This window comes from Melanostigma gelatinosum, assembly GCF_949748355.1.
Source record: "Melanostigma gelatinosum genome assembly, chromosome: 11".
NCBI lineage: Eukaryota > Metazoa > Chordata > Actinopteri > Perciformes > Zoarcidae > Melanostigma > Melanostigma gelatinosum.
Genome location: NC_136644.1, coordinates 21,269,038 through 21,281,670, shown reverse-complemented (window position 1 = coordinate 21,281,670; position 12,633 = coordinate 21,269,038). Strand labels below are relative to the sequence as shown.

At 44.2% G+C, this 12,633-nt stretch overlaps 1 protein-coding gene across 2 annotated transcripts in view; it reads right to left on the bottom strand.

The window, feature by feature from the left end:
* fat1a (FAT atypical cadherin 1a) overlaps positions 1-12,633 on the bottom strand; it is a 67,438-nt gene that overhangs the window by 18,258 nt on the left and 36,547 nt on the right. For both annotated transcript variants that reach the window (XM_079279481.1, XM_079279482.1), the window contains exons 8-12: positions 7,007-7,282; positions 6,494-6,704; positions 1,831-5,904; positions 1,018-1,214; positions 738-891 (exon numbers count right to left, since the gene is read on the bottom strand). In XM_079279481.1, coding sequence (XP_079135607.1) covers positions 738-891; positions 1,018-1,214; positions 1,831-5,904; positions 6,494-6,704; positions 7,007-7,282 — 4,912 coding nt within the window. The remainder of the gene's footprint in view (positions 1-737; positions 892-1,017; positions 1,215-1,830; positions 5,905-6,493; positions 6,705-7,006; positions 7,283-12,633) is intronic.

Here is a 12,633-nt window from a genome sequence, read left to right as displayed (position 1 = left end):
GCTTAGTTTGTTTTGTCCTTTCATGCGTCAACTTGGCATTTATTTTAAAACCACGTTGGCGGTGATTAACTAGCATTGTTTTTCTTTCTTTCTTTTCCTGCTCTCATTTATCATCCCAGCAGCCAGATGCAATCTCTGATTTAGAGGGTCTCCGAGAAGAAATTATTTGCAGGCAAGAAGTATAGCGGCCATAAATTCAATTTTAGTGTGCAACTCTGTGTTTTTAGTGCCACTATGGGTCTTTTAAGTTGCCCCGCTGGGAAATGTTCTTGGCTCTTTTAAAAATGAATAAGTAAATAACTGGGCAGAAGAAAACACCCCCTTGCCTCCTCTATTTCTAATAATGATTCATGTTGTACACAGAAACAAAAACATTATCACTGTTTTCAAATCTTAAGAGTGTAGAATGTGAGACTCGCTGTCGTGCTGAGCTGCCTTTTTGATTTTGTGGCTCCAAGCCGAGGACCAAGAGTGTTTCATGAGAGACTTCAACATGAGGGTTCCACGTACTGCTTCCCGATATTCAGAATAACCTACAACACCGCTGGAACACAATCTAACTCAATGACTGCGGACAAAAAAGGCTTCAACAATTAAAGAAACGATGAATGTATTCATCATAATGGAATATATTGCTTTTTTTTTTACACTGAACACAAAAAAGTCACACAACCAATACTGTTCTTCGTACACATAAGCGTTTGCATCCACTGCTGCTAACACACAGATACACACACCTGTGTCAGAGTCAATGATGAAGAGTTCAGATCCAACTCCCTGGAGTTCGTAAGAGATTTGGGCGTTTGAGCGGATGTCAGCGTCTGTAGCAGAGACCTGCAAGATGAGCCTGCCGGCGGGGGAGTCCTCTGGGACTCTCTCGCTGTACAGGGACTGGGGGGAAGGAAAATGGAAGAGGGAGAGAAATGAAAGTGAATACCAGGAAGAAAAGGGCACAACAAAGGCAAATGAAGTGCGTAGAAATTCCGACATAGTCGAGAAAAAAAAAAAGGACTTTACCTTTTCGCATACAGGGCTGTTGTCATTGGCATCCAGCACCTTGACTTCCACGACGGCTTTGGCAGTAAAGATGCCATCACTGGCTGTAATGTTCAGGAGGTAATTGTCCTTCTCTTCACGGTCCAAGGGCTTCCTGACAGAGACCTTCCATTCATTCTGAATGTGTTCGATGGCAAATTGGCCAAGTGGGTCCCCTCCTGTTTGGTGTTAAAAAGAAATATACCACTTCAGAATGATCAACAACTCAGAGGCAGGAAAGCAGATGGAGTCATTAAAAAGACACAAGGCTAAGGCTCTGGCCTGAATTTTAAAATGCATTCCACAAAATACCTATCAATAATTACTGAAATCATCTTTTAAGAATTCATCACTGCTTCTCAAAGCCAATCCTTACTTCTAAATCGAATCTGTTTGGTACACAAGCAATACCGCAAACCGAAAATGTACATGAACTAATGCTGGACTCGGATTCCTCTTAATATTCCCAGACTTGGCATAGTTATTCACACATGCTAATTAGAACCAGAGGAAGTATTTCCCCCCAGTCCATTTCAAAGCATTATTCAGACAATTATACATTTCTGAATTATGATGACCTTAATATTTGCCTTGAGCTTTGGCAGATTAGGCGATAACTCAGACTCCTAACATAATAGAATTGTATAATGTTTCAAAGATGAGATGTTATCATGACATTAAGTGGCATAAACGGATAACCCCCCTCAAAGCTCTGTTCATGAAAAACACAAATGACTGTCGAGTAAACTCTCTTGGCATACTGATAATGTGTTTCACAAAATAATAAACACCCACCTGTGATGAAGTAGTTCACATGTTTATTGATGTCCTCAGAATCATCATCCGTGGTGCTGAGGATGGCAATCACCCCGCTGGGCGGAGGGTCATCTTCACTAACTGTGCCTTTGTAGATCTCTGCAGTGAAGCGGGGCGGGTTGTCGTTCACGTCGGCGACCGTTACCTCCACTCTGGTGCCATTAATGTGTTGGACTTTGTCGCCTTGGTCTGTGGCTAGGACGGCGATCGTGTATTTGTTCGTCTTTTCACGGTCTAGCTCTTTTAAGGTGGTCACCCATCCAGTTTCGCTGTTAACAGCAAACAGCTCGGAGATCTCCCGCGAGTTCTGCTTGGGGTCGAGGCTGTAAACAACATGGCTGTTGGTTCCAGAGTCTTGGTCGGTGGCTTTGACTTGGATCACTTGGGTCCCGCTCGGAAGGTTTTCCACAGTGATGGCCTTATAAGGGTCTGACTCAAAGACAGGTTTGTTGTCATTCAGGTCTTTCACTTGGATGTTAACATTTACAGATGCCACTATCTCATAGTTCTCATGTTTGGTTTGGGAAAGCAAAGTGAGTTGGTACCACTTGGTCATCTCATGGTCGAGGCTTTTCTGAAGCTTCAAGGCTCCACTGTCTCTGTCGACAACAAAGACCTCATCTTCATTGCTCTCGGGAGTGTTGCCCTTCGCAAGGCTGTAAACGACGGGTTGCTCACTCTCAGCCTGAATTACATCGATCTCTGTGCCAATGGGAAGGTCTTCAGCAATTGTGTAGCGGTAATGTGTTTCAGCGAATTTTGGAACGGGTGTCTCTGGTGCAACAATCCTGATGTAAACCTGAACAACAGAATGTTTGGGTGGATTCCCGGTATCCTTCGCCCTCACAAAGAATGCATAGAGCTCATTTTCAAGTCCGATGAGACTCTCTTTGGTTGTAACGAGCCCAGAGGTTGGGTGGATTTCAAAGTTCTCTTCCACGTTTTCAACATCTGCTTCGATTGAGTACTCAATGTCAGCATTGCTTCCCTCATCCATGTCTGAAGCAGCAATTTTAACCACAGAGGTTCCCCTTGGGACATCGGACGCAATAGTGGCTTTGTAGTCAGCTGCCCTGAATTGTGGGGCATTGTCGTTGACGTCTGTGAGAATGACATTGACTACAGAAAAGCCTACTTTTCCACCGCCGTCCTTAGCTATGAGAGAAATAGGAATAACCTTTTCGATGGTATTTTCACGATCAAGGCTCTCAAGAGTTAAAATCTCTCCGTCTTCATTGACAGAGAACTTGTCTTTTGCAAAGTCATTGACAATTAGGTATGTTATTTGCCCATAAATGCCTTCGTCGTCATCTGTCGCCTTTGCTTCTGCTACCAAGGTACCAATGGGTGAGTTTTCAACAAGCTCTACCACATAGTCCACCTGAGAGAAGGTGGGGTTGTGGAAGTTGGCACCAGTAACTGTTACCATGACGAGGGCTGAGCTTCTGAATACACCGTCTGATACCGATACATTTAGGTTGTAAAGAGGCTGCATATGTCGCTTACGGTGGTTGGAAATGGCGATGGCGCCTGTGTGTTTGTCGATGGAAAAGTTCTGATCGTCATTGCCTGATATTATGGAGAACTCCAACTTATTGGAGTCTGAGCTATCAGCATCAGATGCCTGGACTTGGGTGATGAAGTGTCCACGTGGGGCCAGTTCACTAATAGTAGTCTTATAAGTGTGCTCTGAAAATGTTGGAGCGTTGTCGTTGAGGTCTGTAACGTCTATCGTCACAATGACATCATTGGATAGGGATGGAACGCCTCCGTCCACAACCCGGACTCTCAACTTGTGCTGCTGGATCTCCTCATGATCAAGAACTTGAGCTGTAGAGATCACTCCTGTGTCACGGTCAATGGTGAAAGAATTTGAATTCTTCCCCTTCTCTTCAACCAGCTGAAAGAATACTTCTTGGTTGTTACCAGTATCAGGATCTTTGGCATCAACTTGCAAAATGAAAGTACCAATGACAGAGGCCTCTGAAATATTGGCATGGTAGGCCTTTGACAGGAACACAGGGGCGTTGTCATTTACGTCTTCCAGAATGATATCGACAAACACTTCAGAGTGTGCTCCAGTCAGAGAATCTGTGGCTCTTACATTTAACTTATAGGCAGGATGTGCCTCAAAGTCCAGAGGCTGAATCACATGAATCACACCTGTGTTGAAATCAATTGAGAACTGTTTGAAAGGATCTCCCTCTGAGATGGTGTACACAATACGAGGGCCTTCAGAATCATTGGCCTGTACATGGAGAACAGGTGTGTGTAACTGGATGTTTTCAGGGATTTCAATGCTGTAAAAAGGCTTCTCGAACACAGGCATTGCTTTGTTCACAACTGTTATTGGAACTTCTACTTCTGCTGAGAGTGTTACCTCTCCATTATCCTTTGCCATAACAACGATGACAAAGTCTGTGTTGAGCGAATCCTTCTCAAATTTCTTTTTGAGGGAGATTTCACCAGAGGGGGAAATTTGAAAGTGCTCCTGGTGATCCTCTAGGTGATAATGGATTTCTGCATTCGGGCCACTGTCTTTGTCCACTGCTGTGACTTGTCGGATGACCTGGCCTACCTCTGCATCCATCTGGACCAGGGCGTGATAGGGAAGGTTTACAAACATAGGTTTGTTGTCATTTACATCTTCCACTGTCACAGTTACTAGAACATGAGCCACATCTTCAGATTTGTCCTCTCTGGTGACCTCGACAACTATATCAAATGTGTCCTGGGCCTCTCGATCAAATGGAATCCCAGTGGTTGAGATTACTCCAGATGTGTGGCTGATTTGAAATCTGCTGTCAGGATTCAAAATTCTGTAAGACATGGGCTCGTTCACCTGGTTCCCAACAGCAGCAATGACTGCGAGTGTTTTCTTCTCGGAAAGGTTTTCTTGGACGTTGGCTTTGTAGGATTCCCTGGTGAACTTCAGTTTACTCTCTTTGTTTTCCTTCACATGTAACTTTATTATAGCAACAGCGGCAAATCTACCATCAGAAACCCTAACCTTTATTTCATATCTGCTCCTGAGCTGTGAGACATTCTGAATAGAAATTATGCCTCTGATTGGATCAATTTTAAACTTATCACCAATATTTCCCTCAGAGATGGAGAAGAAAAGTTTGGAGTTAGGGCCAGAATCTGAGTCTGTGGCGTTGACTTCAATGACTTCCACTCCTTTGTATGTTGGCAGAATGACGGTTGTCTCATACAGTTCTTGACTAAAAACTGGTGGACAGTCATTAACATCAATTACTTCAATGGTCACGTTGGCTGGCATCTCTGCAAACAGGCGTGGCATTCCTAAATCATGGACCTGGACTGTGAAGCGGAAAACACTCTTCTGTTCATAATCAAAAGCCGTTGTGATTCTGATGGCTCCAGTGCTTGAGTCGATGGCGAAATAGTTATGAGCAAAAGGTTCGACAATTTGGTAGATGAGCATGGCATTCTGGTCGCAATCAGCATCAGAGGCACGAATGACAAAAGGGGTGTTTTCATAAGTAAGAACAACACTGTTGACGGGGGCCGATTCACTGATTACCCCTTTGAATTCTTTCTGGAGAAATATTGGAGCATTGTCATTTTCATCCTTTAGGTGAATCAGAAGAGTTGCGTTGCTGGCAAGTCCCGCCATGTTGGTGCCCTGTATGATCAGCTTGTATTGAGAGGCGGCCTCATAATCTAAAGCTTTCTGGGTCACAACCACTCCTGAGTTAGGGTTTATATCAAATGCGTTGTTGATGTTGCCACCTTTTATTTGATAGAAAATAGACGACTGGCTGTCGGCTGTGACCAAGCTCACGAAACTTCCCGGATGGACTGATTCACTGACTTCGGCAGAGAACTCTTTTTCGGTGAATTTGGGGGCTGCATTGTCAGAAATAGTAACCACAATGTGTACAGTGGCTGTAGTTGACAGTGGAGGTATTCCACTATCAGAAGCCTTAATGGTGAGTTCAAACAGGGTCTTGCTGCTGCGATCAAGCTCTTTGGCTACTGTAATTGTCCCAAGAACCGGGTCGATGGCAAATGAGTTTGCAACATTTCCTGCAAGAAAGAGACAACAAAAGTAGAACATATGAATGACCTGTGATATGTGCCTGGTGATGCAAAACATACAGGGTATATATACGTTTTCTACGTGTTGTATCAGGAAGGTGTGGTTGATTACCATTTCTGAAATTACAAATGCTTAAGTACTTTCCAAGCCAGTCATCCTAATCAGTTTCACACAGAACAGAGCAAGCTACAATAGAATTACAGCAAGTCATCTTAGCTATGTCAAATATGCATATATTCAAACGAAAAGATGTGGGACACATTCTTGCATGTCTCTTACAACAGCATATTGTAGGAGAAAACCATCGTGGGAAACTCTGAGGCGGGATATACCCATTTCTCATGTGTTGGGAGATCCTCTAGACAAAGTCTTCAATATTCTCCTACTCTTTGTAAAGTATTCCATTCATGATCAAGATCCAGTGGGCAGCAGGGCTCAAAATGACTCATGCATTTTTTACGAGCTGATTTCATTTGCATTCGATTACAATGGAAGCTTTCTGCTATGGGGAAGAAAAAAAATAACTAGGGAAACTTCGGATCAACAGAGTGGCACAGCAACTTTGTGTGCATTTACCTGATTCAATGCTGTAGACAATCGCTGCGTTATAGCCCTTGTCTTTGTCAAGAGCTGTAACCTGGAGCACAGCCGCGCCTGCGGCTGCGGACTCAAACACACGTCCAGAGTAAGGAGTGCCTATGAACCAGGGTGCATTGTCATTGGTGTCGTCCACATTGACAATAACACGCACAAGGTTCCTCTTTACTGGAATGTCCTGGTCTCGAACCTGGAGAAGACCAATTTGGAAGGAGACAGACATAGGAGGGAGGACGAAAGGGAAGAAAAACAGGGAAAGGCATGAGTCTTACAGCCCTCAAGGGATAATTTGTTCCTGAATATTAACACAGTAAAACAGCAAACTATTCATGTTTTGAAAAGCACAGCGTAAACAAGCTTATCTTAATTTCACGGATGTTTAATTTTCGAATGAAGCAAACAATTAAAAAACTAACTAAATTAAGCCGCATGTAGGAACGTCCCACACTTTATAAAGCTATTGTTAAAGTGTCAGCGTTCGTTGGTTCATACCATGACGGTGAGGATGTGACGATGCATAGTCTCATGATCCAGTCGCTCGGCGGTGTACAGAGTGCCTGTTCCTGGGTCCAGTCGAAACTTCCTCAGGCTGAAGGGATCCGTGCTGCTCAGCAGCGTAAAGGTCAGCTTGTTCTTCTCGTCTCTGTCCGTGGCGCTGATCTGCAGGACCTGAGTCCCTGTCGGTTTGTCCTCAGGGACGTTCACCTCGTACACCTGCTGAGAGAACTGTGGCCGGTGGTTGTTGGTGTCAATGACACGGATGAGCACCTACAGGAGAAAAATAAATGGCAGAGAATATGTATTTAAAACCAGACTTTCATCATCTCCCAAATAATGCATCTAAAAAATAATTCTGAGGTTATTCTCTTAGCCTTTTTGACTTTTGTCATTGTGTACTTAGGACTGTCATGTGTCTGAGAATAACTGGATGGTTGAATCGGTCGAAAGAAATCCAGTGTTGCACGTTACTGTTGTGTTTGCAAGCGTCCATTTGATAGAAATAAGTGGTCCCCATACTCCAAAAGCCCAATAATAACCAGAATAAAAGTTTTAGTGTAAATTGACTTCATAGTTTTAAACAGAATAATGATCAACAAACAATATGTGTCCAGCTCTTTATATTTACTTTCAGTCTCACCTCCCTCCATCTACACACACACACACACACACACTCATTCTCCCAGGCTCTTCAGTAATAAGCAGCGTTGTGTAGATATAGAACAGATCGATGCATATGATGGCAAAAGCAATATTTTAACTAAATGGCCACTTGATGCTGCCAACAGTGAAAACAGGAAATCAATGGTGAAAGAACACAATGCATCTAAATGAACTGCGAGCTACATACAGGAGCAAGAGTAAATGGCTAAAAAAAAAAACATTTGGCGGTGAGCTGTGGAAAGTTAGAAGCCCCGTCCAGGGACATTAACAACATATAACATATCTAAAAAGTCATATAAGTTTTAGGAGGCTTTGACATTTGTTTTGTGTAACTGTTTTGCAGATTCAATATTCTGCCGATGTTATCAGAAAAACTGCTCACTCATGAAACAGATCTCTACACGTGTGCTTCTCGCTTTAGACGCGCATAAAAGTGCAGCCGCTGTGCTTTCTGCACACACACACACACACACACAACAAAGAATCTAACATCCCCAAACTGTAAAATTCCACCGGGAGCGTGTTTTATCAACACCAGCCACTCGTCTACTGGACTTCCGACAGAGGATTATGGAGAGCTGCTGGAATGCCATCTCTGCTTCCCAGACCAGCGAGGGGCTTCTACCGTTGCCAAACATGGGGAACAAAGGGATCAGCCCAGATTAGACACCTGCATACCAAACACCAGGGGGTGATGTCCCGTAAGGAATCCGGCAGAGCCGAGCTGTTTGGTGCAGGAACACTGAAGCTCTGACCCGAGTTGACGGCTCGCCAGCTGACCGGGATTTGTCAGGTCTCTGGTCAACGCGACTGCCCACTTTTGTTTTTCCGTCGTAATACCGTTTGTGGAGCGCTGTGAGCCTATATCAGAGACAAATATAGACTCAATCTGACAGCACTGACAATCTGCTGTGTGCTGCGATGTTGGCAACGCTGCCGAACCTCACAGATGTCATCTTGCAGGGGGGGGGGGGGGAGCGTTGGGCTGCATGCTGTCTGTCAGTGCTGTAAACTGGCCGTTTGCCACCAGTCATGTGTCACGCGCGACCCATGTCACGCTGCTCTTCAGGATAATGTCAAATAAACACAATTTCCGAATGAGGAATTAACCCTGGGAAAAAAAGCATATGCAATCGGCCCTCGAGTGTATGTTGCGCGTTCCAAGCATGTCTTCTCCTCATGTCGAGCCAGACATCATGTACTGTAGCACCAGATCCGCCCGTGTCTCACAACCCACAGATGCCCCCACACGGGCTCATAAAAATGCGCACGTCCACACGTGAATCGGCACAAAGAGGCCGTCCGATGTGTCTCAATCTGGCCGGCGTCAGATAACGCGTCTTGTGAATAGTGAGGAAGGTGGCAAGAGCTGATAGCGCTGTCAAGAAGCAGAAAAGGGAATGGGGCCTGGTCAGTGGTGTGCACGTCTTGCCACAATGTACTATTTCAGATGGTTTAGCGAGCACACAAAAAAGCTATTCAGCCTCCGTATGCACACAGAAACTTGCCTTTCCTTTTTCGCGAGGAGGCTCGACAACACTTCAGAGGAACTTTGCCCCCCAAAACATCACAAAAGCAGCATGATGCAGCCTGACTGCAGCAGAAATGCTGCTGGAGAAGAAAACTCTGGAAGTCTTTGTATGTGGCTTCCTCTGGGAATGCTGGAGAGGAACAAGATTGAGACGCAGACGCAAGACGTGACAGATGGAGATGCTACAGAAGAAGCAAAAAAAAATGGTGCTGCGAAGGTGAGATGAGAGTATGAAAGAGAAGTGACGGTGAAGAAACAAAGACAGCTGAGGGAAACGGTCAAATTTAGAAGACACAGGTTGTGGGCGGGAATGAAAGAAATTTACACGCGCAAAAAAATATATAAAAATACAATAGTCCGCTTTGATATTTACTGAAGGCAACATACGAGTAAGAGTTAACAAGGTGAACCTTCCAGGGAGACATAAGGAGAGTCTTTGTAATGCGGACTGAGATAACATGAGAAACAGGAGACCAGGAACAGATTGTGAGCAGAACAGCTTGAGGTACTTCTGCATGGCTAAGGGAGGATGTCGTATAGCTGGAGGTGGGGGAGGGGAGGCCGGGCTCCATGCCGAGCCTGCCTCCTGGCTATGAGGTGCCCGAGCTAGAATGCGGCTGCATCAGCTGATCCCTCAGAGACGCCTTCACAGCGCTACAATGGTCAAATGGAAAGCAGATAACAGAAAGGCCGACTGCTTCTCGTAGACCTCCCACAGACCACGAGCGTCATGCTGATATCACCACTGGAGTCCGAGGCACGGCGGATTTAACGTTAGTTCTTAATCTTCAGCTCTTTTGAAAAAGAAACAATAGATATATATTCAAAAACAAAAGCCTGCTTAAGAGATCACAAAGAAAACAGAGGCCTCTAAATAACGAAACACCGTTTGTGTTTTCTGTATCCAGAAAAGGACACATGGGGGCTCTCATTGCGCTCACTGTCCTCCTGTGCCATGAGGAGAGGAAGACCCCCTGCCAGGTGGCAGGTTCTGGGCAAACGCAGGGCACTGGCACCGAGCACTCCGACGTGTTCCCAAAACAGGATTAACACAGCCCACTACCCACACCGGTCCAGTGCGCTTGGTTGCCTTTCATTCTACCCAAACAAGAGTAATCATTGGCCAATAAATGTGGAGCAAAAAAACTGGAGAGGGAGAAAATCAGAAAGAAAGACAAGGAGACATACGAGGAGAGAGAGAGAGAGAGAGAGAACAAAAAAGCTGCAAAAAAAAAAAAAAGCATTCCAAGGAGAGAGAAAATAGGCCGGCCCGTCTGGCTGCACAGCTGCCACATGACTTTGATTTGAGGAATAGACAAGTCTAACTTTGAGCCTTCACGGGGTGCACCGCATGTGTGTGATCGGGTAGATCGAATTTGCAGTGAAACTCTTGTGCGACTTGTTTAAAAGACAACTTGCAGTCGACAAATTCACGTTCAACTCGTTTTTCTTATGATCTTCTCGGATTCATTTGATGTTGCGAGCACTGGTGACAAAGAAAATCTATTTTTTCATGTGATAGAAGACGTAGATGTTGTATTGTAAGATATTTTCGAGCGTGCAAGTGGTTAATCCCAATTCTATACAATCAAGTGGATCAACTAAGGGGTTCATATTACATGACTGCAACCTATCTGGAAAAGTAAATGAAAACATTTCAGTGTGGTCTGACAAACAGCCCCTGTTGGTTTCACACTTTATACGATAAACATGAACGTCCCAGCGAGAGGTGCATTTCTTTTAGTTTCTGTTAAACCCCCGCAGGCAGAGCAAATACTGTCGAACAATGTTGTCGGATAAACAAGTTCGTAGCCAAAACACTCAGAAGGCTTTCCTGAAACATGAAGCACTCGGCACACTGAATCCCTCAGGACGTTCAAGGCTCTCCCACAACTATGTGCAAGTCAACCGGCTGGCACTGAATGTGATCTATCAAATATGAAGGAGAGATACTGCTGTAGGACGCAGGCTTCTTTCTCACCTCATTTTCACAACAACAAAAGGCATAAAGGCCGACACAAGTTTTGGGGTCTCTGATAATACTGCATGCCTTTTTCAGACTATTTTGTCTCTTAGTATTTTCCCAGGCAACTGGCCTCAATCGCATCACAAGTGTGGTTTATGGATCATCCCATATCAGAGTTGAAAAGATCAGACTCCATGTGATTTGTGCTGTTCACATTCAGGCCACTGCAGTGTGAGCGTAGGATTACACACTAGCACTCATACAGGAGAGCCGATCACACACAGCTCTGCTAATACATTCAAAAATATGCACGTTTAAAATGTGCAGAGAGTGCAAAACAGTGCACGATCAGCCTCCTCTGATACACCGTACCAGGGATTATTCTTTGACCCATTTCTTGCCTGAAACTGGCTGTTCAATGGCGCTGTGATGGCTTGTGGAGATGAAAATCAGTGCTTACAGTAAAATGTGTGTTAAGTGTGATATGACAGTTTTGGGGACGGATTATTATCTTCAGGATGTTGATTACGAGTATGACCAAAATGATAACCAAGATTATTTTTTGATCAATAGTGAGATCACAGTTATTCATCAAAGATTATGTATTTATTTAAGGGACCAAATATTCTTATTGCACATTCACGTTTAAAGTAAAGTGTAAACTAGATACCATTTAATTGCTTTTTGTGAATATCGGCTGATACGTCGATATGGAATATTTTTAACACCCTGGATATCAGAATAGGCCCCGAAGAATCCTGTATTGGTCGGGCTCTACTGAGAATTAGACCTTTTGAATAGGTTATCCTTTGAATGTGATTAATTGGACTTAAAATGTCAGGGTGTGCCAGTGTTGGTAAGAGGCTTTTCAATAAGTGTCTCTTAAGAAAAGTGCTTTCACGAGCAGAGAAAACTCTGGCTGAGAAAACAGTTTTTAAGGTTCTGAACTCAACTAAAGTACGTGCTGCCTCCTCGGATGAGCTGCAAAATGCCAGTGAAGGCGGCGCTTCACCCGAGGCTCAGTGGAGCACAGCAGCCAGATGATGAAAGGCTTTATTCATACGGAGTGACAACAAATGGATTCTTTTCCAGCTACAGTTCCCTGAAGCCCCCCCCCCCCCCCCCTTTGACAAAGGACAAACCATTTTGAATGCCACCATCCCATATGACCCAAACTACCAAGTAAAAACCTTCAAAATCTCATGGACAAGGCATGACCATCTGAACAAAAACTAAAGACAACGTGCATGCTTAAAAGCTTTTATGGTGGCGTTTCAGCTCCGGTATCAGCTAGGGAGCAAGATATATGCAAGAAGGATTAAATTAGCATATTAATGTATGAAAATGCAAGTATGCAACTGCTTTGAAAGTTTTTTTTTTTTTTGGAAGCAACTTTTAGTTTCATCTTTCATCAAATGGGTTCACACCGGGTCTTATGGTTCAGTTCCGAATTCTTTTCTT